Raw genomic sequence first — 23,926 nt, 5'->3', positions numbered from 1 at the left:
CGAGAGCGCCATCCCCGCTCCGTTTTTTCCCCTTTCACTTCAGGGGGAGAATACTCATCAAATTCGAACCCCTATTATAATCAAGGGGATTTGTGGGTGCACAAATAGCCCTGTTTGAACGGATATGTTCTTAGCTAGTGGTGCCCTTATTATACTCTCTAGGGCTGAACTGTGAAATCGGTTGATCTTTTGAGCGCATGCTGCATTTCATAAAGCCCATTTTCATCCATGTCCACGATGTCATCTCGTGCCTCAGGCTCGCTGTTTCTTTTCTTTATTGAATGCAGATGGTTTTCTCGCTTGTTTTGTCAACGGCGCGGTGAGCATAGCGAGCACGTGTAATCATCTTGGTTCTTGGAGTTGTTTGCTTAACTTAACTTGCCTAGCAGGATCAATGCAGCCAGCTACCGTCGGTGCTTGATCAGTTGATCTAGTGCTGGTACCCACAAAGTTACTAATCCTCCTGTGTACTGGTACCCACAAAGTTGGAGTGTGGGTTATACATGCATGCTGTCGGTGCTTTGATTACATAGCTCCCGTCGTGAAGGTAGAAAGACACCTATACGTGTCCAACAAGATAGTACTCACAATTAATCCTTTAATGAAAAAAATGCTACACTACAGAACAACCCTAAACCCTACACCTATACGTGTCCAACAAGATAGTACTCACAAGATGTGTCCTCACCGCAATAACCCTAAACCCTAAACCCATCCAGTAATTCAATCATATAAGGGTATATAATCCTAGCCGTAATCCGTTAAACTCATCGAGTAATTTAGCAAAACCGCCCTTTAATTGCTTGAAGTCAAATCCTCTCTCAAACAAACAAGAAAGAGAATGTTATCATCTTGGACTTGAGGATGCTACACTCTCGCTCAATGTATAGTTGCAATTTGACATTGAACTCGATGGCATACACCAATGCACGTGATGCACAAATACGTATAGTTTCCCAATTAGTGATCCATTATCGGTATCTCTGCTCACTCGGTCGCCGCAGCTTAAATATTTCAACTAACTCCGGTTAGTTATCTCAACTCTAGTTAGGTAGACCCGGCTCCTTCTGTTATAAAATGGCAGCGTCTGGGACGTGAGGATGCCACACTCTCAGAGTCTCACTCACAACCTATTCGTAGTGCACAACACAAGCTAAGCCAGCATCATGGCGGCGTTGAGCAGGGCAGCGATGGTGTTGACCATGATGGGCCTCGCTGCCACTTCAGCCCTTTCACAGCCGTCGTTGATCTCCATGACCACCGACGTGCCCCTTCCCGACGGCCTGTCCTACGACTTCCACGCCTTGTCCTGCAACAACCTGCAGAACATGGTGCGCGACGCCGTGCAGGGAGCGATCGCGAGGGATGCCGGTGTCGTCCCCGGCCTCCTCCGCCTCTTCTTCCACGACTGCTTCCCTCAGGTACCTAGCTACATTTACCAATTCTACTATATGTATGCACTTAACTTGAAAAGTAGTGGGTGAACTCATTGCGTGCATCATGATTCATGATCGTATGTGTAGGGCTGCGACGCGTCGATCCTGCTGACGGGAGGCAACAGTGAGCAGAACATGGGGCAGAACGTTGGGCTTCGGAGGAGCGTGCTCGACCTCATCGAGAGCATCCGCGCAACCGTGCACCGTGCATGTGGGCCCACCGTCTCCTGCGCCGACATCACCAGCCTCGCCACCAAGGAGGCCGTCATGCAGTCCAGGTTGCCAGGCTATGACGTGCCGCTCGGACGGCGGGACAGCCTCACGCCCGCCACGGCCCAGCAAGTCGGCATCCTGCCCGGACCCGACTCCAACGTCCAGCAGCTCGTGAGGACCTTCGCCGACCGCGGGTTCGACAAGATGGACCTTGTCGCGCTCTCCGGTGCGCACACGGTCGGCAAGGCGAGCTGCGGTAGCTTCAGGAGCCGCGCCGGAGAGAACGCCGACTTCGTGCGCATGCTCCAGCAAGTCTGCGCCAGAAACCCTCGCCACTTGCAGGACCTCGATGTGGCCACCCCTAACACGTTCGACAATCGCTACTACAACAATCTGCAGGTGGGGAGGGGAGTGCTCAACTCCGACATGGCGCTCACCCTCGACGGGGATACCAAGAACTGGGTCAACAACTTCGCCGGGAACCAGGGGTGGTTCTTTAGCCAGTTCAGCACCTCCATGAGGAAGCTGGCGCATTTGCCAGGAGGAAACATCGGCGAGATCCGCAACAACTGCTTCAGGCGCAATGGGAATGGAGACTCTGTCGTCCTCGCTAGTGAGGGTTTTGCAGCCTCAGTTTGATTGTAGATCGCATCGCTCATGCCGTTGGCGCCATCGACTGCATGCACATTATCAATGGCATGGCATGGCATGGCATGCATGTAATAAGAGCTTTTTTGCTTGATTGCAAAAAGCGTATGGATATGGCCACATAGCCACTACGCAGGCCCCTTGTATCGTTTCAGTTCACCAATTATTTAACCTTTCATTATCTTTAATGATGGCTTTGGATGGCTTGATGTATGGTCTTGTCAAACCTTTATGAAATAATTATTTAAAATGATTGTTACAGTTAGAAAGTGACAACAAAAATTGATAATAATAATCCTTATAATTTCGAAATAATGGTAGATCATACCATTTCGACATGTCGGTGATCTTTTAACACTTCTTATCGACGAACAAACTGAAAGCACCCTATTGTGCGTTGCCAAGCACTATTGTTTAATGCCGTTAGCTCCATGGAATTTGTCTTTAACTCTCCAAAATAACAAATCTCTTTCGATTTTTTGCTTGGGGTTTTTCGTCTCTCGTGCAATGCAAACAAATAACTTATATTATGGATTGTCGTGTTGTCAAAAGCAGTAGCATTCAACATATCATAATACGCTAGCTATTGCTGTGTTTTTCCTATTTATGCCTTTGGAAATCCTTGCATATTTATCCATAAATTCATAATCAGCAGCACATTGCAGTTGTATGCAACGAGAGCATTGCTTCCTCAAGCTTGTATATCTAAGTACCAACGGAAGGGGAAGAGAGAAATTGATGGTTTTTAATCCACCCTCCCCCGCCTTCTCACAATGACTAGCTCCGTCAGTGAACCATGTGTTCTCTCTCTCCAGAACTTATTAGTTTGCTAATTTGAACCCTGGCCTCCTGGGTAGACTCACATCTTCCGGGGTAACAAATAACCTGATAGATCGATCCCTATAGTTAATTATTGTCAGATGCTCGATCCATTATCGATATCTTTGCACCTTGGGTCAATGAATTCCAATTACTTTAACAACTTTGGTTAATTATCTCCAACTCTAATTAACTAGAGCCATGTAGTAATTAACCTAGTTGTAGTCTAAACGTACACGTGTGTCCTATTTTGATTAGTATTGCAAACCGAATAGGATTAGTAGTATTGCAAACCGAGTAGGATTAGCAGTAGCCTATGCTTAGCATATATATATGCGCCTACCCAGCTCTTGTAAGATCAGATCAAAGCAATACAAAGTATTTCATCTATCTAGCTTAAGTCGCTGAGTTAAGTTCCGAGCCGTCGAGACGATCGATGAATTGATCGCAAGCTGTGTATACGTGCGTGTATTGCTACATCCATCAAGCTGCTTGCTTGGTTGGTTGGCTAGCTTTCCACATTCGTGTATAGCTTCCGCGTGATTTGGTCTACGGGATCAAAAGCCAACAATTGGTATCTAGAGCCTCGACGATCTATGATGACGGACAGCGGCGCTGAGTCGGTCAAGTCCGGCAGCGGCGGTGCCAAGGCGAACAAGAACGGCGACAAGGTGAAGAAGGGCGTCAAGTCAGCAACCAGTGGTGGAGGAACGAGCGGCGCCAACGTCCACGCGCATCGCAACATCCCCATCCAGTATCCCGATGCTCACCGACGCCAACTACGGCGTGTGGGCGGTGAAGATGAAGATTATTCTTCGATCCCTTCGAGTGTGGGAGGCCATCACGGACGACGACGTCGACGAGGAGCGCGACAAAGGTGCCATGGCCGCCATAGCCCAGTCTGTGCCGGATTCCGTGCTGATGACATTGGCGGAGTTCGAGACGGCAAGAGAGGCGTGGAACGCACTCAAGGAGATGAGGATCGGAGAAGATCGCGTCACCAAGGCTCGGGCACAAGTGCTGAAGCGCCAATTTCACAAGTTGCAGATGGAGGAAACTGAATCGGTGAATGACTACGCCATGCGTCTTACTACTTTGGTGGGAGAGATCCGCGCGCTTGGTGCAAAGCTCGATGAGACCGAGATCGTGGAGAAGTTTTTCAGTTCAGTCACTGATAAATTCACGTACATCATCGGCACGCTCGAGCAGCTTTACGACATCGACGACAATGACCATAACGGAGGCGATCGGACGATTGCGGACATGGAAAGAGAATGCTCGTGGCTGTCGGAAAGGCAAAGGAGGAGGTAGTGACCAACTCATGTACTCGCGCGCAGATTGGGAGGCCCCAAGTAGCAAAGGAAGGCGTGACGGTGGCGAAGGCTCAAGCAACACGAAGGGCGATGGACAAACCGGAAAAGGCAAACCACAAGGTCGTGGTAAGGCGGGCCAATCTAAAGAGCAGAAACCACGGAACTTGGACTTGTCCGAGGTCAAGTGCTATAACTGCAATAAGATGGGTCACTTTGCGAAGGATTGTCCAAAGCCTAACAAGCGGGAGATCAAGGCAAATTTGGCAAAGCAGGAAGACGAAGGTCCAGGTCTTCTGATGGCCTAAGTTTGTGATCTCGCTGAAACGGTGGTTGTGAAACCAAGCCAGAAGGTGCTACTTCATGAGGAAAAAGTGACACCAAAGTTATCCGGTGATCAGAACGTGTCGTGGTATCTCAACACGGGTGCCAGTAACCACATGACGGGGTGCAAGGAGAAATTCCTCGAGCTGGAATACGATGTTGAAGGCTCGGTCAAGTTCGATGATGGTTCAGCTGTGGAGATTTGCGGGCAAGGATCTGTCCTCTTTGAGGGTCTCACAGGCGAACATCGCATACTCACCGGAGTGTACTACATCCCACGGCTGCGCAACAACATCATCTCTATTGGGAAGCTTGACGAGAATGGATGCAAGGTGAAAATAGAGAGCAGAGTGATGACGATCTTGGACAACCTCCGAAACGTGCTAGCTCGTGTTAATCGCACACGGGATAGGCTCTATATCCTCAACCTTGATCAATCTCAACCGGAGTGTTGGCTTTCCAAAAGTGATGATGATTCGTGGTTATGGCATGCTAGATTTGGACACGTTAACTTCTACGCCTTGAAGAAGATGTCAAAGATGGAGATGGTATCCGGGATACCAGTTATCGACCATGTTGATCGAGTATGTGACGGGTGCTTGGTTGGAAAACAGCACCACAGGCCATTCCCTGCTCAGTCTACCTATCGTGCAAGTGATGCACTCGAACTGCTCCATGGTGATCTATGTGGCCCTATCACCCCGGCAACTCACGCTGGAAAGAAGTATTTCTTCCTTGTGGTAGACGACTACTCGAGATATATGTGGGTCATTCTCCTACGATCTAAAGATGAGGCGTTTGAAGCGTTCAAGAAGTTGAAGGCTGCAACAGAGATGGAACACAAGCTGAAGGTTCGCGCTCTACGGACAGATCGCGGCGGAGAGTTTACGTCGAATGAGTTCAACGACTACTGCGAGAAGATTGGCATAAAGAGGTTCCTCACGGCACCTTACACGCCGCAGCAGAATGGGGTCGTTGAAAGGCGCAATCGAACCGTCGTTGACATGGCAAGGAGTTTACTCAAGAGCAAGAACCTGCCGAGGACTTTTTGGGGAGAAGCTGTCTCGACGGCGGTCTATCTTCTCAACCGGGCTCCAACGAAGGCGGTGGTTGGCAAGACTCCGTATGAAGAAATTTACGGACGTAAGCCGAATGTGTCTCATCTACGGACGTTCGGGTGTGTGGCACATGTGAAGACGGCGGAGCCGCATCTCTCAAAGCTTGCCGATCGTAGCACCAAGATGGTGTTCATCGGATACGAGAGGAGTTCCGGCACCAAGGCATACCGCTTTTATGATCCATAAACCAAGCGTCTACGGATTTCACGCGACGTCGTGTTTGAAGAAAACAAAGCGTGGAATTGGAGTGCAGCAGCCGACAATGCTCCAAACGGTAACATATTCACGGTTGAATTTTCAACTGATGATGATGCAGGGGAGGATGTCCAGGTGGTTGGCAAGACGCCCAACCAAGGTGACCACAACGGTAGTGATCATCATGGTGCCGACACCGACGACGACGCGCATAGGTCGCAAGGAGATAGCGACAACGCCGCACACGACACAGGCGGAGATCTCGACGACAACATCGACAACGAGGCACATAGTGACGACGACAATCAAGATGATGGTCACGGTCACGACGACTACGCCGACGACACGGATGTCGATGACACACCAGGGTCTCAGCCATCTTCCTCAAGTGCATCAACACCGACACAATTTGTGTCGCCTCCTTCGCAAGCCACAACGGACTCCTCATGGCCTCGTCGCTACAAGACCCTCAAGAAAGTCTACAAGTACACAAATCCAGTTACGCTTGAGTACTCCGGACTATGTCTGTTCGGAGTTGAGGAGCCGGCGAACTTCGTAGAGGCGAGCAAAAGTCGTAGTTGGACGCACGCCATGGATGAGGAGATGAAGGCGATTGAGAGCAATGGCACGTGGACTTTGGTAAACCGACCTCCAAACCAAAAGGCGATAGGTTTGAAGTGGGTTTACAAGTTAAAGAAGGACACGCAAGGTGCCATTGTGAAGTACAAGGCAAGACTCGTTGCAAAGGACTACGTTCAACGTCAAGGAGTTGACTATGATGAGGTGTTTGCACCGGTTGCTCGAATCGAGACGGTGAGAGTGCTCCTAGCTTTGGCAGCACAAGAGGATTGGAAGGTTCATCATATGTATGTTAAATCTTCTTTCCTCAACGGAGATCTCACAGAAGAAGTGTACGTGGAACAACCCCTCGGCTACGAGAAGAAAGGCGAAGAAGGGAAAGTTTACAAGCTCAAGAAGGCACTTTACGGGTTGAAGCAAGCGCCAAGAGCTTGGAACTCAAAGTTAGACCGAAGTCTGGTCTCGCTCGGGTTCAAGAGATGTCCTCTCGAGCACGCAGTCTATACAAACAACTCCAAAGGCTCAAACCTGCTAGTTTGAGTTTATGTCAACGATGTGATTATCACCGGAGATAGCGTACAAGAAATTGAACGTTTCAAGGCGCAAATGAAGAACAAGTTTAGCATGAGTGATCTGGGATTACTCAGTTATTACTTGGGCATCAAAGTGAAGCAAAGCTCCGGAGAGATTTCCCTATGTCAATCGGCCTACGCGGTCAAGTTATTGGAAAAGTGTGGCATGTCAGATTGCTACGAGACACAAGTTCCAATGGACCAACGTCACAAGTTGAGCAAGCGTAGCTCAAATCCGCCGGTGGACACCACAATGTATCGAAGCGTTGTGGGCAGCCTAAGATATTTGGTGCATACCCGACCTGACTTGGCTTATTCAGTCGGGATCGTGAGTCGTTTCATGGAGAATCCGACAACCGAGCACATGAGCGCGGTTAATCAAATCTTGCGCTATGTGAAAGGCACCATTAATCTTGGTTGCACGTACATAAAGGGAAAGGAAGGATTGATCCTTCATGGATATTCAGATAGTGACATGGCAGGTGATGTTGATGACTGAAAGAGCACAACGGGCATGGTTTTCTACCTTGGCCCGAATCCGATTAGCTGGAATTCTCAGAAGCAAAAGGTGGTGGCACTGTCTTCATGCGAGGCAGAATACATAGCGGCAAGCACGGTGGCTTGTCAAGCAGTTTGGCTGAGAAGACTTCTAGCTATTCTTGCAAAGCGGGAGGTGCAGAAGGTGTCATTGAAGATCGACAACCAAGTTGCAATCTCATTGTGCAAAAATCCGGTTCATCACGAAAGGAGCAAGCACATAGATACCCGGTTCCACCACATCCGGGAGTGCGTTGAGGAAGGGATGATAGAAGTTCTGCACGTGAATACGAAGGACCAGCTTGCCGATATTTTCACCAAGTCCCTCGGTCGGTAGAAGTTCATCGACATGAGGAAGAAAGTCGGAGTCCAAGCAATGAAGACACATCAACAAGGTTAAGGAGGTGAATGTAGTAATTAACCTAGTTGTAGTCTAAACATACACGTGTGTCCTATTTTGATTAGTATTGCAAACCGAGTAGGATTAGAGTATTGCAAACCGAATAGGATTAGCAGTAGCCTAAGCTTAGCATATATATATGCGCCTACCCAGCTCTCGTAAGATCAGATCAAAGCAATACAAAGTATTTCATCTATCTAGCTTAAGTCGCTGAGTTAAGTTCCGAGCCGTCGAGACGATCGATCAATTGATCGCAAGCTGTGTATACGTGCGTGTATTGCTACATCCATCAAGCTGCTTGCTTGGTTGGCTGGCTAGCTTTCCACGTTCGTGTATAGCTTCCGCTAGATTTGGTCTACGGGATCAAAAGCCAACAAGCCAGCCGTGTCCGTTACAAAATGGCAGCATCTTCAATGTGAGGAAGCCACACCCTCACTCACAAACTCCCCACGGTGTACATCGCAATCTAAGGTAGCATTATGGCGGCGTTGAGAAGGCAGCGTACTAACCGAATGTCATAAAACATGCCACCAAAATGAAGGTGAGAAAAATCTTTTGATAATGCAGATGAAAATTTCCAGAAAATTTGCCATTCGAGTTGACCGAACTATTTCCGACCCTGCGGCAGATGGTGCACGACGTCATGGAGGAAGCAATCAAGCAGAATATCGGTGTTGTCGCCGGCCTCCTCCGGGTGTTGTTCCATGACTGCATCCCACAGGTACATAACCTTATCTACTTTTTATTACTTGTTAAGGGCATAGCTTGGAGAGTGTTCTGCGGTTAAGCTGGACAGGATGCTGGTTGTGTTATCAGTTTCAAGCGACTGAATTGGCGGCCAGGTAAAAACTAAAATGTTGATTTCAGGAGGATCACGATTATGTCCGGGCACACAGTTTTGCTAATCCTAAGATAACTAGAACTCCTTTATGTCCAAGTTGATTTATATCAGTTGAGTCTGGTGAAAAGTACACAAGTTTCACTTTTCAGAGTGTATTTTTTGTTGGACATTTTCTGAGTGTATTTAGACATAATAGAATTTCAGTTAACTTTGATGGACGGATCCACGAATTTATGGATATGTAACCACAAATACTATGTACCACAGGGCTGCGATGCGTCGCTTCTACTGTTTGACAAGTTGTGGAGCGAGCTGAACATGCCTCAGAACACCGGAGGAGCGCATTGAATCTTATCGAGAACATCCGTGTCAAGGTGCAAGAGGATTACGGACCCAATCTGCTGCACCGACATCATGAACCTTGCCACACGCGAGGCCGCGATGCACGTTAAGGTGCCAGGCTATGAAGTGCCGCTCGATCTGCTGGATAGCCGCGGGCCGGCAGCGAGAGACAAAGTCGAGGAATTGCCAGGGCCCGACTTCAATGCCACCCAGATCCTCAAACTTTTCGAGAGTCGTGGTTTTGACAAGACCGACGTCGTGGCTCTATATGGCGCGCACACCATTGGGAGGTCAAGCGTCAAGTACCACTTCGGGAAGAATGCTGAGTTTGTCCGCGAGCTCCAGCATTCGTGTGCCAAAGACCCGAACCGGCTTTACGTGACCACCCCTAACGAGTTCGACAACAAGTACTACAATAACCTCATTGAGGGGAAAGGGGTGCCGACATGGCGCTCATACGTGACCCATACATCAGAGGGTTGCTCAACGGTTTTGCGCGGGACCAAGAGTGGTTCTTTTCCCAGTTCGGCACCTCCATGAGGAAGATGGCGCACTTGCCGAGTGAGTTCAGAAAGAATAGCGAGATTCGCAAGTGCAGCTGCTTCTGGGCTAACATTCATGGCCCTGAGGGGCCTACTTCTAACCCCGCGGCATCAGCTTGAGATCCCATTCCACCTTGCGTGTGTTTTCAGTGCCATTCAATAAGAGCTAAGGAGCTTAGCTTTTGTGCTTAGATAGGTTCCTCATGTGGCTTCTTATATGCTTGCTTCAAGTAATTATCTAGCATCACTAGTGGGAACTGGGACTTTAGCCCCGGTCCGTAAGGGGCTTTAGTTCCGGTTCACCAACCGGGATTAAAGGACGGGACTAAAGGCTAGGCCTTTAGTCCCGGCCCTGTTACAAGCCGGGACTAAAGGTGCTCCACGTGGACGCCTCGTAGCGCCCCCAGGGGCAGGACCTTTAGTCCCGGTTCGTTACACGGGCCGGGACTAAAGAGTTTCAGATTTTGCTTATTTTTGGGGTTTTTTTTTTGAATGAAATTATTTTTGGGTTTTAGGGTTTAGGTGTTCGGGAGATTAACGTGATGTCTCGTTTGGTGTTCGGGAATTAGTTTTCATATAATTTAAATAGAAATAATTATGCATATATATATATATATAAGATTAACTTATCTTACAAGCGAGCATATATATACAATTATATGGAGATCTAAATTATCGGGACTAGAACCCGTCTATTTGATTACATGGACGAACATCAGTAATGGCCCCTAGCTACACTAAATCGTCCTTTGTCATCTATAGCTTCCGTCCTCAGAAAGGTCGCAAGCTCCTCTGCAACAGCAATCGCGCGTTGCTCTGATAGAACCTTCGTCCTCATGGCCGTGTACTATATAAGAATAGGAGATGAATATGAATATCAATCATGATAACAAAGAATGACGGGTAAAAATAAAGGTGTGAATGTTCATTGCTTACGTCGAATCTGTGATCCTTGTGCTCACAGGTAAACGTGCGAATGGTCTCGCAAACATAGTATCCGCATAGATGCGTTCCCCGTGGCTGCTGGTCGCACTTTACGAGAATAGAATATATATAATCAAAATAATAATCTAGCATCATAAATGTATTGAAAGTAGAAGTATATCATACTACTACTTACCTAAGCCGCTCTAAAGGTCAGCTTCTCAGGTAAGTTACCGAGAGTCACGCACTTGAACCGCTTTCAAACCCTGCCCGACAAGGATAATGATTTGCTAAGTTTTTCATTAATTGATATATCAGAAAATCATCGAAAGAGACCGATAGAGCGCAAGAATAATTGAAATTACCCTTGGAGCATGTCCTTGAGGCTTTGGAACTGTTCCAAGGGTCTCGATAATGGGTCGAAGGCATCAACTCTTCCCTTATCAATTTGAATGTCCAACAGAATCCAATGGAAACTGCACATGTATATATATATATATATGTGTGTGTGTGTGTGAGTAACTTATCAATTACACTTATAAGTGAATGGACAGAACAGAGTAAAGACCCTCACCTGAAGTTGTATGGAAACAATATGTGGTCACAAATTTTTTTGATCTATTAGAAACCTTAGAAGGTTTTCCTCCGTCTCCTTGGGTTTATCAGTTAGCGTCACTATATGTATTTTATTTGGGTCAATAAACCCAATATTTAGGATGCTATTACTTTTATAATCCAGAATCTTCATTCTGCATAATAGAGTACAAGTTATGTATAGACAATGAATTGAAATAACTAAACAAGTTATATGTAGACAACAAATTGAAAAACTTACAGACAATAGCAACTCATAAGCGATTTGTCGAGGGCGTCGCCATTGTACATCTGGAAGAGTTCATCAAAGTCGATATAGATTTCTTCGGGGCGGCCGTAGTACTCCCGTGGGACACTCAGCACGATCATCGTTCTCTCATTCTTTGATTCACTTAAGTACCATGTATGCAAGTAGCGCATATTTGTTGGGAGGTCATCTTTGCTAACCAAAGGCTCTCCCATGACAAACTGTGGCTTAGGGGCTACCACAGCCTTGGGTAACCTGTCGTCTTGGGAAGCCAGAACATCTTCAACCGAGACACCCCATTGAGCCGCCCAGTCCTTTGCTATTTCAAAATCTTGGCCCTGCACTGGAGGGGGAACATTCTCGGTTAACACCTTGAGGGGTGGGATCGACGGTTTGGCCTGTTGTCCAAGCTGAGGAACGTCTGATTTTTTCTTGCTTGTAGTTGAACTTGATTTGCTCCCACTTGCACTTGCACGTGATCTGCTCTTTTTCAATTCCTTCTGCAATGTGCGTGTATAGTCATCAGGCTTATGGTGTAAGTCATACTGTGATGGAAGGGTCGTGAAGTATTTTGCCCATGCTATTTGCTTCTCGGTGTATTCCGGGCGGGGCTCGGGTTCCTTCTTTTTCATCTGCGCATCATGATGTTCCTTTGCTATCCTGGCTTTTTCCTCGGGGGTACGATCATAAGGTCTGATAGGAAGATTAGCATGAGGTACCTTTGGGAGGGGCGACCGTTTGTGCTTTGGGGGGCTCCGTCGCTTAGAAATCGTCGGCGGAGCGTTCTTGGTGGCACGCTTCCGCTTAGTATCCTGTGCGGGCGGCGGCGGAGACGGACGACCCAAGTCCAGCAGCGATGATCGAGATGGACTCGTGTTGTGCTGGCCGATGTCATGTGGAGGGCTTGGAGGTAATGGAGGTGTAGGTGACCTGCGACGACTCGGAGGCGGTGTTGTCCTTGGGGCCGAGCCTGGAAGCTTGATGTAGTTCTTGTCACATAGGATGACTCCACCCAATACTTCGAGTGTCCTCTCATCTTGGGGTCCAGCTATGTCGAGCTCGATATCATGAAACCCCGCTAGGATTTCATCCACCCCGACTTTAGCAAAGCGAGCTGGAATCTCACGGCCATGCCAGCGTGCATCAGGGCCAGAAGGTAAATCTTGTCCGACGGCCACCTTCATGGATATGTTCTTGAATTTCTGATGGAGTTCACATGATGTTGACTCCTTGATTCCATCCACGGGGTAGCCGGGACCGCCCTCTATCATTCTTCGTGCATCGTCGGGCGGGGCCTCAGATTCAGCCACGCTACTTTTCCGCTTAGATGGGGCGCCGGTAATATCAAGTGTAGGATCTTCCTGGCGCGGTACTCCTCTAAGCGCATCAATCTGCTTCTGTTGCTCGTTAATCCTGGCAAGCAACTGGTTGAACATGTCATTCTCCTCATCCTGCTGCCGCTTCTTTGCTCTCTCTCCGCTTCTGTAAGTGTCTTGGTCTCTGGCAAACCCAAACCACCACGGGTAAGAAGGATCGAAGCCTCGCGTTCGTCCTCCATGTTCGTCATTGCCGAGGACCAGTGTGAGCAAATCTTTCTCTCTATCTGCAGTGAACTTTCTTTTTCCCTCCTTAATTTCTTTCACTATCCTTTTCCAATTCTCCCTGGGTATCCTAAGACCATCACTTCAAATGAGGTCCCCTGTTTTTTCATCATACGACCCACCATGCGCAAGGAACCAATTTCTTGCTCTCAATTCCCACTCATCACGGAGTGGTTCAGGTCCGATGCTTTTATCTAACAGATCTTGCTCTTTCTTATCCCACTTTGGGATGGCAGTCTCATAGCCCCCTGGCCCCAGCTTGTGGTGATATTTCTTCTTGTCGGCATTTATCTTTTCTTTTCTGATAATGCCTGGGCATCTTCTGACTCCTTGTACTCTTGAAATGCTTTCCACTGATTCGCCTGCTTGGCTAGATACCCCTCGAATACTGGCACTTTCTTTGTCTTCAGATAGTTTTTCCATAGCTTTTTCTTCCAGCTACGGAACAGTTCGGCCATCTTCTTTAGAGTCCACTGCTTGACTTTGGCCCTCAGTTTGTCTGCGGCGTCTTCATTCTCACATTCTAGCAGGTTGAAATGTGACATGAAATCATTCCAAAGATTATCTTTGTACCTTTCGGCGACATAGTCACTATCGGCTGCCCTTTGCGCTTGTTCCACTCCCGAACGCTGATCGAGACGTGATCCCTAATGAGAACTCCGCATTGCTTCTTGAATGTGTCAGCAGCATTCTTAGGAAGCTTGGGTTCGCCCGTAGGCAATATCACCTCAAAGGTGTAATGCGTCCGTGCATCCAACTTTCTAGTCGGGCCTCGTTTCGTAGTTTTGCTCGATGTGGAGGCCTAAGAGGGAGAAATATTCGTCAAATGAATGTATATGTATACAATATAGAGCTATCTCCAATATTTTTCACATATTACAAGTGATTGTCGAACTTCATATGTATACCTCGCCGGACTTTATTATTTCTTCACCGGCTTCTCCACCGGCTTCTCCATCAGTGGAGCTATCACCTTCTCCGTCATTGGACCTATCTCCTGCCCCATCGGCTTCATCTTCGTGTCGCTCGACCTCCATTCCAACGTCGGGGTTTAGATATGATGACGGAGATTCAGCTGGTTCAACGTCGGGGCCGTCTTTGATTATATCTTCGAGAAGTTCTTCCTCTTCGAGGTTCCTAATATGTGGATCCATAGTTCTGGAAAAAACGGATTCTCTTAACCTTTGTACCAAAAAAGAATTATTCTATCAGGAACTCCGTTCCAAAACAACTTTAGTCCCGGGTCATGGCTCCACCCGGGACTCCTAGATTTCTGCATAGTATTCAAAGTAGGAGTACTTTTCCAATTTGAGCATTCAATAAGCAAAACCAAATCATAAAATAAAGTAGTATTCAAATTAGCATGCATTCAATTTAAGCAAATACATCATCTCTTTTGTCCAACCATCGTCGAATATTATCACTAATACTCCTCGAATACTATCATACATATAGCATCACTGATACATCTAGAACCGTAGCGCCCGACGGGTATCGGCGCGGGCGGTGGACACCCAAAGAGAAGGAACCATCACAGGATCATAGCTCCAGTGAGATCCCCGAAGAACCTGCCAGGTATGCTCGAACCTGCCCTCCAACGCAACCATGTAGCGACGGACGTGCTCATCCTCCTCGCTAACAAGTGACGTACCACCTCCGCGGTGTCCGGAAGCCTCGGAACCCTCACTGGCCCACGCGACCGCCACCAAACAAGGATCGGGTCAACGACGGGCTGGCTCCTCACCAACCTACGCCCCCCGGAAGGTAGCACCTCCCAATACCAGCCGGGCGGAGCCCAGTCCCGGACAGGGCCCCTCTGATCAAGCAGGTGTCCTCCGCCGAGTCGACGACGAGGATGCGGGATAGGCATCGTAAAATGAACTAAAAAAATAAACTAGTTCTATTAATTTTCTTGCTAAAAATAAACTATTAACACTTAAGCATATACAATAGCAAAATTAAACTATTAACACTTAAGCATATACAATAGCAAAATTAAGCAATAATCTAAGAAACACTATGAACACTTAAGCATATACACTATACAATATTTCTTCTTCTTGTAACCCTACACTAATTTTTTCTCTTCTTCTATTTCTCCTCTTCTTCTACTTCTTCTTCAACTTCTACTTCTCCTCTTCTTCTACTACTTCTCCTCTTCTCTTCTTCTACTTCTCGTCTCCTCCTCTTCTAATTTTTTCTCTTCTTCTACTTCTCCTCTTCTTCTATTTTTCCTCTTCTTGTCCTCTCCTCCTCTTCTTATTCTCCTTTTTCTTCTTTTCTTCTCCTCCTCTTCTTATTTTCCCTTTTCCTAATTCTAAATATTACTAACCCTAATAATCTAGCACAAACCTAATAACAATAGGAATTAGATGACAAAAAAAATCTTTTTCTTCTTTTCTTCCCTTTGTCTTCCTTTCTTCTCCTTTTTCTTCTTTTCTGCTCCTTTTTCTTCTTTTCTTCTCCTTTTTCTTCTTTTCTTCTACTGGCCGGAGTGTTGGGGAGGAGGGGGCGGGGGCCTTACCGGCCGGAGGTGTCGACGGCGCGTGGCGAGGAGGACAGCGCGGCGCGCGGCGAGGAGGACGGCGGCGCGCGGCGAGGAGGACGGCGGTAGCGAGGAGGACGACGGCAACGGCGAGGAGGACGGCAGACGGCGGCGAGCAGGACAGCGGGCAGCCTGACGGCGTCGTCGAGTTCGTCGTTGTGCCGCACCGGGCAAGAGAACGAGAGCAAGAAGAAGAGAAATGGACGATTTGGTTTGGAATTTTTTGAAGTCCCGCTTATATAGGTGGATCTTTAGTCCCGGTGCGTGGCTCGAACCGGGACTAAAGACCCCCTTTAGTCCCGGGTGGAGCCACGACCCGGGACTAAAGGCCCTTTTTCGGGCAGACCAGAAGGCGGGAAGCAGGGGCCTTTACTCCCGGTGCGTGGCTCCACCCGAGACTAAAGGGGGTCTTTAGTCCCGGCGCGTGGCTCCATCCGGGACTAAAGCCCCTCCTCGGCTGCACGATAAGTTTAGTCCCACCTTGCCCAGCAAGCGGGACTAACACTTGTTTATAAGCCCCGTTGCAGCTTCTCCATCGAGCTCCTCTCTAAAACAGGCTTACGGGCCTAAACTCATTGAAAATTGAAACTATATTCGAAATTATGGAGAAAATTCAACCTGAATTCAAAGTGATTTCACTTTGAATTTAGGTTGAATTTTCTCTATAAATTCTCATATAGTTTCAATTTTTTTCTATTTTCAAAATTAATTATTTTGACTATCCAAACTATTATCTATTTTGTTATTTTCAATTAAAAACTATGTTTATTAAAAATTCTTTTTGCATATTTGAGAATTTGACAAAACTATGATAATGAAAAGTGTTTGAAATTGAATAAATAATTCAAAACTATTTTCTATTTTCGAAAGTAATTATTTTGACTATCCAAACTATTAACTATTTTGTTATTTTCAATTAAAAACTATGTTTATTAAAAGTCTTATTCCATATTTGAGAATTTGACAAAACTATGATAATGAATAGTGTTTGAAATTGAATAAATAATTCAAAACTATTTTCTATTTTCGAAAGTAATTATTTTGACTATCCAAACTATTAACTATTTTGTTATTTTCAATTAAAAACTATGTTTATTAAAATTCTTATTCCATATTTGAGAATTTGACAAAACTATGATAATGAAAAGTGTTTGAAATTGAATAAATAATGCAAAACTATTTTCTATTTTCAAAAGTAATTATTTTGACTATCCAAACTATTAACTATTTTGTTATTTTCAATTAAAAACTATGTTTATTAAAATTCTTTTTGCATATTTGAGAATTTGACAAAACTATGATAATGAAAAGTGTTTGAAATTGAATAAATAATGCAAAACTATTTTCTATTTTCAAAAGTAATTATTTTGACTAGCCAAACTATTAACTATTTTCCTATTTTCAATTAAAAACTATGTTTATTAAAATTATTTTTGCATCTTTGAGAATTTGACAAAACTATGATAATGAAAAGTGTTTGAAATTGAATAAATAATGCAAAACTATTTTCAATTTTCAAAAGTAATTATTTTGACTATCCAAACTATTAACTTATTTTTTTTTAGCTAGTTGACCCTGAAATTGAAAAGCACTACAAATGAACTCTGAAAATGTTGAAAGTTGGCATGCTATCATCATTTCACCCACATAGCATGTGTTAAAAAGTTGAGAGGGCTACGACAAAAACTGGATGCACTTCGTGTACAAAACGGACAATCTCTCTCGAAGTATCAGCGTTTCGAACGAGAACTCATCTCTTACAAAGGGATTTTATTTTTCTGAACTTATTTGAACTCCATACTTTTTGTGTGTTCAAAATGCACCATTCAAAGGCACATCACAAAATTTCAACAATTTCTGACTTCATTTGGTATTCTTCGTGCATTTACTTATTTTTTGAGCTAGTTGACCTTGAAATTGAAAAGAACTACAAATGAACTCTGAAAATGTTGAAAGTTGGCATGCTATCATCATTTCACCCACATAGAATGTGTCAAAAAGTTGAGAGGGCTACGACAAAAACTGGATGCACTCCGTGTACAAAACGGACAATCTCTCTCGAAGTATCAACGTTTCGAACGAGAACTCATCTCTTACAAAGGGATTTCATTTTTTGAACTTATTTGCACTCCATACTTTTTGTGTGTTCAAAATGCACAATTCAAAGGCACATCACAAAATTTCAACAATTTCTGACTTCATTTGGTATTCTTCGTGCATTTACTTATTTTTTTTCGAGCTAGTTGACCCTGAAATTGAAAAGCACTACAAATGAACTCTGAAAATGTTGAAAGTTGGCATGCCATCATCATTTCACCCACATAGCATGTGTTAAAAAGTTGAGAGGGCTACGACAAAAACTGGATGCACTTCGTGTATAAAACGGACAATCTCTCTCGAAGTATCAGTGTTTCGAACGAGAACTCATCTCTTACAAAGGGATTTCATTTTTTGAACTTATTTGAACTCCATACTTTTTGTGTGTTCAAAATGCACCATTCAAAGGCACATCACAAAATTTCAACAATTTCTGACTTCATTTGGTATTGTTCGTGCATTTACTTTTTTTTGAGCTAGTTGACCCTGAAATTGAAAAGCACTACAAATGAACTCTAAAAATGTTGAAAGTTAGCATGCTATCATAATTTCACCCACATAGCATGTGTTAAAAATTTGAGAGGGCTACGACAAAAACTGGATGCACTTCGTGTACAAAACGGACAATCTCTCTCGAAGTATCAGGGTTTCGAACGAGAACTCATCTCTTATTAAGGGATTTCATTTTTTTGAAGTTATTTGAACTCCATACTTTTTGTGTGTTCAAAATGCACCATTCAAAGGCACATCACAAAATTTCAACAATTTCTGACTTCATTTGGTATTCTTCGTGCATTTACTTATTCTTTTTGAGCTAGTTGACCCTGAAATTGAAAAGCACTACAAATGAACTTTGAAAATGTTGAAAGTTGGCATGCTATCATCATTTCACCCACATAGCATGTGTTAAAAAGTTGAGAGGGCTACGACAAAAACTGGATGCACTTCGTGTACAAAACGGACAATCTCTCTCGAAGTATCAGCGTTTCGAACGAGAACTCATCTCTTACAAAGGGATTTCATTTTTTTGAAGTTATTTGAACTCCATACTTTTTGTGTGTTCAAAATGCACCATTCAAAGGCACATCACAAAATTTCAACAATTTCTGACTTCATTTGCTATTCTTCGTGCATTTACTTTTTTTTTTTGAGCTAGTTGACCCTGAAATTGAAAAGCACTACAAATGAACTCTGAAAATGTTGAAAGTTGGCATGCTATCATCATTTCACCCACATAGCATGTGTTAAAAAGTTGAGAGGGCTACGACAAAAACTGGATGCACTTCGTGTACAAAACGGACAATCTCTCTCGAAGTATCAGCGTTTCGAACGAGAACTCATCTCTTACAAAGGGATTTTATTTTTCTGAACTTATTTGAACTCCATACTTTTTGTGTGTTCAAAATGCACCATTCAAAGGCACATCACAAAATTTCAACAATTTCTGACTTCATTTGGTATTCTTCGTGCATTTACTTATTTTTTGAGCTAGTTGACCTTGAAATTGAAAAGAACTACAAATGAACTCTGAAAATGTTGAAAGTTGGCATGCTATCATCATTTCACCCACATAGAATGTGTCAAAAAGTTGAGAGGGCTACGACAAAAACTGGATGCACTCCGTGTACAAAACGGACAATCTCTCTCGAAGTATCAACGTTTCGAACGAGAACTCATCTCTTACAAAGGGATTTCATTTTTTGAACTTATTTGCACTCCATACTTTTTGTGTGTTCAAAATGCACAATTCAAAGGCACATCACAAAATTTCAACAATTTCTGACTTCATTTGGTATTCTTCGTGCATTTACTTATTTTTTTTCGAGCTAGTTGACCCTGAAATTGAAAAGCACTACAAATGAACTCTGAAAATGTTGAAAGTTGGCATGCCATCATCATTTCACCCACATAGCATGTGTTAAAAAGTTGAGAGGGCTACGACAAAAACTGGATGCACTTCATGTATAAAACGGACAATCTCTCTCGAAGTATCAGTGTTTCGAACGAGAACTCATCTCTTACAAAGGGATTTCATTTTTTGAACTTATTTGAACTCCATACTTTTTGTGTGTTCAAAATGCACCATTCAAAGGCACATCACAAAATTTCAACAATTTCTGACTTCATTTGGTATTGTTCGTGCATTTACTTTTTTTTGAGCTAGTTGACCCTGAAATTGAAAAGCACTACAAATGAACTCTAAAAATGTTGAAAGTTAGCATGCTATCATAATTTCACCCACATAGCATGTGTTAAAAATTTGAGAGGGCTACGACAAAAACTGGATGCACTTCGTGTACAAAACGGACAATCTCTCTCGAAGTATCAGGGTTTCGAACGAGAACTCATCTCTTATTAAGGGATTTCATTTTTTTGAAGTTATTTGAACTCCATACTTTTTGTGTGTTCAAAATGCACCATTCAAAGGCACATCACAAAATTTCAACAATTTCTGACTTCATTTGGTATTCTTCGTGCATTTACTTATTCTTTTTGAGCTAGTTGACCCTGAAATTGAAAAGCACTACAAATGAACTTTGAAAATGTTGAAAGTTGGCATGCTATCATCATTTCACCCACATAGCATGTGTTAAAAAGTTGAGAGGGCTACGACAAAAACTGGATGCACTTCGTGTACAAAACGGACAATCTCTCTCGAAGTATCAGCGTTTCGAACGAGAACTCATCTCTTACAAAGGGATTTCATTTTTTTGAAGTTATTTGAACTCCATACTTTTTGTGTGTTCAAAATGCACCATTCAAAGGCACATCACAAAATTTCAACAATTTCTGACTTCATTTGCTATTCTTCGTGCATTTACTTTTTTTTTTGAGCTAGTTGACCCTGAAATTGAAAAGCACTACAAATGAACTCTGAAAATGTTGAAAGTTGGCATGCTATCATCATTTCACCCACATAGCATGTGCGAGAAAGTTGAGAGGGTTACGTTAAAAACTGGATGCACTTCGTGTACAAAATGGACAATCTCTTTGGAAGTAGAAGCGAGCCCCACAATAAGAGACGACATTCTTCTTCTCTCATATATGGTGGACACTAGCTCACCTGATTTTTCAACCGTCGATGATGGTCGCTACTCCTACTTCCCCTAGTGCATAACACTACTGAAATTCAGAAATTTGCCGTCTGCCAAGGCGGACGGCAAAGGGGGCAACCACGGACGGCAAAGGCTTTGCCGTCTGCCCCCTCATGGCAAAGTAGACGGTAAAAAAAATCCGGTGAAGAGGCTCTTTGCCGTCTGCTTTCACAAAGCGGACGGCAAAGAATCTTTGCCATGAGGGGGCAGACGGCAAAATAAGTGGGACGACATATATTGCAACGTCCCCGTTAAGTGTTAACGGCATGTCTCCTCTCTTTGCCGTCTGCCTCCCCCCCTTTGCCATGTGGGGGCAGACGGCAAAGAGGGGAGAGAGAGGGGGCAGATTCCCTCTTTGCCGTCTGCCTCCCCCCCTTTGCCATGTGGGGCAGACGGCAAAGAGGGGAGAGAGAGGGGGCTGATTCCCTCTTTGCCGTCTGCCTCCCCCCCTTTGCCATGTGGGGGCAGACGGCAAAGAGGGGAGAGAGAGGGGGCTGATTCCCTCTTTGCCGTCTGCCTCCCCCCCTTTGCCATGTGGGGGCAGACGGCAAAGAGGGGAGAGAGAGGGGGCTGATTCCCTCTTGGCCGTCTGCCTCCCCCCTTTGCCATGTGGGGGCAGACGACAAAGAGGGGAGAGAGAGGGGGCAGATTCCCTCTTTGCCGTCTGCCTCCCCCCCTTTGCCATGTGGGGGCAGACGGCAAAGAGGGGAACCAGCCCCTTTTTTATTTATTTTTTGTTATATCCAGCATTTTTAACAATAATCAGGATATATATATATATATTTGACATAAATAAATTTCTTTCCGTACTCATAACCATATTAAAATAACTCTCATCCATAGTGCATACATATTATGGAAGTTACATCCGTACCAAACCATATATTACACCAGTTTCATCCACGTGCATACAAAGTTTCATATATTCATATACTACAATAGTTTCACTACAACCCATGGTACAAGAAATAATCTTCAAGCATTCCATCAACCAAGCTTCCCGTGAAGTGAAGGTAATCTGCAAAATGACAAATAAGAAAGTTAGAAAAATAATACTAGATGAAGTAGTGTATATATAGGTTATTTCGGAGAGAAATTAGCTAAGTATAGACCATTTAGGAGCTAACTAAGCTAATTATGTCATTTCGGTGGAACCCTAGCTAACTATAGGAGAAGAGAAAGAGAAGAAGAAGTAAAAGAAGGAGGAGGAGGAGGAGAAGGAGAAGGAAGAGGAGAAGAAGAAGAAAAAGGAGGAGGAGGAGGAGGAGGAGGAGAAGGAGAAGGAAGAGGAGAAGAAGAAGAAGGAGAAGAAGAAGGAGAAGAAGGAGAAGAAGAAGAAGAAGGAGCGGGCGACGCTTGATCGAGCGCTTCGAGCATTGCTTGATGTGCTGCACGAGCCATCGCATGCCTCGTCTGCTGCGTGCTTTAGCAGGTAACTTGGCGCAGCGGTAATCATGTCCACCATGTTGGTGATGCCGCGTTGTTCGTCCGGGAGGAAGAAAAACATGTTGAACTGAGTGTTATCAGCATCGACAGCTGCAGCAGCGCCTCGACCGCGGCGACGCTTGAGAGGAGCTGCGTCGGCATCTGCCTCAGGTTTCCATGGGCCCCGATACGGGAGCTTGAGCACCTTGAAACCGTCCACACAAGAGATAAACTGTGATTGAGGACCCTTCCACATGAACTTTGCCGTGACGCAGCTACCGTCGAGAAGGTGAAACTTGCCGGACGATGTGTCCACACACTTGAACGGATTGCGCCACAGGCCCTTGAAGTAGACCGCGTTAGCGACCACAAGGGCGGTGTCAGCGTTGATGTCGCTCGGAGAAAAGATGGTGGTGATGAGGCTGTTTGTGGCCTTTTTCACCCAGTCGTTCATAATCTCCACTGCTTCCTCCGGCTGCAGATATATATTGACAAATGAAATTTTAATAGAGATCTCTTTTTTGTAATATAATGGATATAATGGTACGCACAAATTCCACGAAATCGAATTAAAGAACCAGTATGATACAAGGGTAGGCCTGGGATCACGAGTAAGACTTTCATCGTCGGCGAAGTCGACTGTGCGAGCCTGGGATTTGTAAGACTTGGTGGCAACGTCCCGGAACGCTTTCTTCAGCGCGCCGCAGGAAGCGTCGAGCCAGACGCCGCCGCCGAAGAGCACGCAGGGTGCGCTGTCGTCGTTCGCCTGGTCGGCGAGGACAGTTTCCGCCACGCGCCGCCCGAAGGCGGCCAGATCAGCCGCCGACGGCGCGCCCAGGAAGCTGAGCAGCTGGGCCTTCATGGCACCGCGAGCCCCCGCACCCCGCAGTAAGCAGCGCATGCACCGTGTGGATCGACAGAGAGCACATAACCGCAGGCACGTTTTTTTCAAAGATTGAACCCTGCTTCAACTAGTTCATCATAAATTACCACACGTTGTGACGGAATGACCTTGATCAGAAAAACCGTGATCACTTCGGGTTTCTATTGAAAAACCTCAACCTCGAGATAACCCAAAGCATCCTCGGAATCCTTCGCACAAGACGTTCGAGAAAGGTAAAACAAGTTCAACAAGGCTGTCCCACGTGCCGATATCCCGATAGGAGCCGCGTATCTCGTTCTCAAGGCTCGATTAGATTAGCGTAGCGTACAGTGGCCTGATAGAAATCATCCGAGTTGTCCGGGTTGGTCCCGCACACGACTCTGTTTTGAACCAGTACCATCATCACCGGCCTTCCCTGTACTGTGTTGAATTACTCCTCGGGTTCATGATGCCCTATGTTTTTCAGTATTAACAAAATTATTAGGTTAGTCAACTAGAGGCTCACTAGGGACATTATTTTGTCTATATATCCACACATGCATTTTTGTTTTCTTTCAATACAATTATAGCATGGATAATAAATGATTATCTTGGAAAAAGAAATATAATAATAACTATTTTATCATTGCCTCTAGGGCA

The 23,926-nt window shown here is 45.1% G+C and overlaps 1 protein-coding gene and 2 pseudogenes across 1 annotated transcript; 2 read left to right on the top strand and 1 right to left on the bottom strand.

The window, feature by feature from the left end:
- The first annotated feature begins 1,105 nt into the window (after positions 1–1,105).
- Positions 1,106–2,309, top strand: LOC123431314 (peroxidase 2-like). Its single transcript, XM_045115135.1, has 2 exons — positions 1,106–1,421; positions 1,524–2,309. The coding sequence occupies exons 1-2, from the start codon at positions 1,167–1,169 to the stop codon at positions 2,286–2,288; spliced, it is 1,020 nt and encodes a 339-aa protein (XP_044971070.1). The 5' UTR covers positions 1,106–1,166; the 3' UTR covers positions 2,289–2,309.
- Positions 2,310–8,630: 6,321 nt separating this feature from the next.
- On the top strand, positions 8,631–9,996 carry LOC123428949 (annotated as a pseudogene).
- Positions 9,997–11,528: 1,532 nt separating this feature from the next.
- LOC123428948 lies at positions 11,529–23,333 on the bottom strand (annotated as a pseudogene).
- Positions 23,334–23,926: the final 593 nt, after the last annotated feature.

This window comes from Hordeum vulgare, chromosome 2H, assembly GCF_904849725.1.
Source record: "Hordeum vulgare subsp. vulgare chromosome 2H, MorexV3_pseudomolecules_assembly, whole genome shotgun sequence".
NCBI classification, from domain to species: Eukaryota; Viridiplantae; Streptophyta; class Magnoliopsida; order Poales; family Poaceae; genus Hordeum; species Hordeum vulgare.
Note: the sequence above shows the minus strand (reverse complement) of the source record. Positions and strands in the feature narration are given on the sequence as shown.

Excerpts from the sequence above, each read along its gene's own strand:
- LOC123431314 (XM_045115135.1), top strand. The coding sequence starts at position 1,167 with ATGGCGGCGTTGAGCAGGGCAGCGATGGTGTTGACCATGATGGGCCTC. Across the intron at positions 1,422-1,523 it reads TCCACGACTGCTTCCCTCAG|GGCTGCGACGCGTCGATCCT; the intron begins GTACCTAGCTAC and ends TCGTATGTGTAG.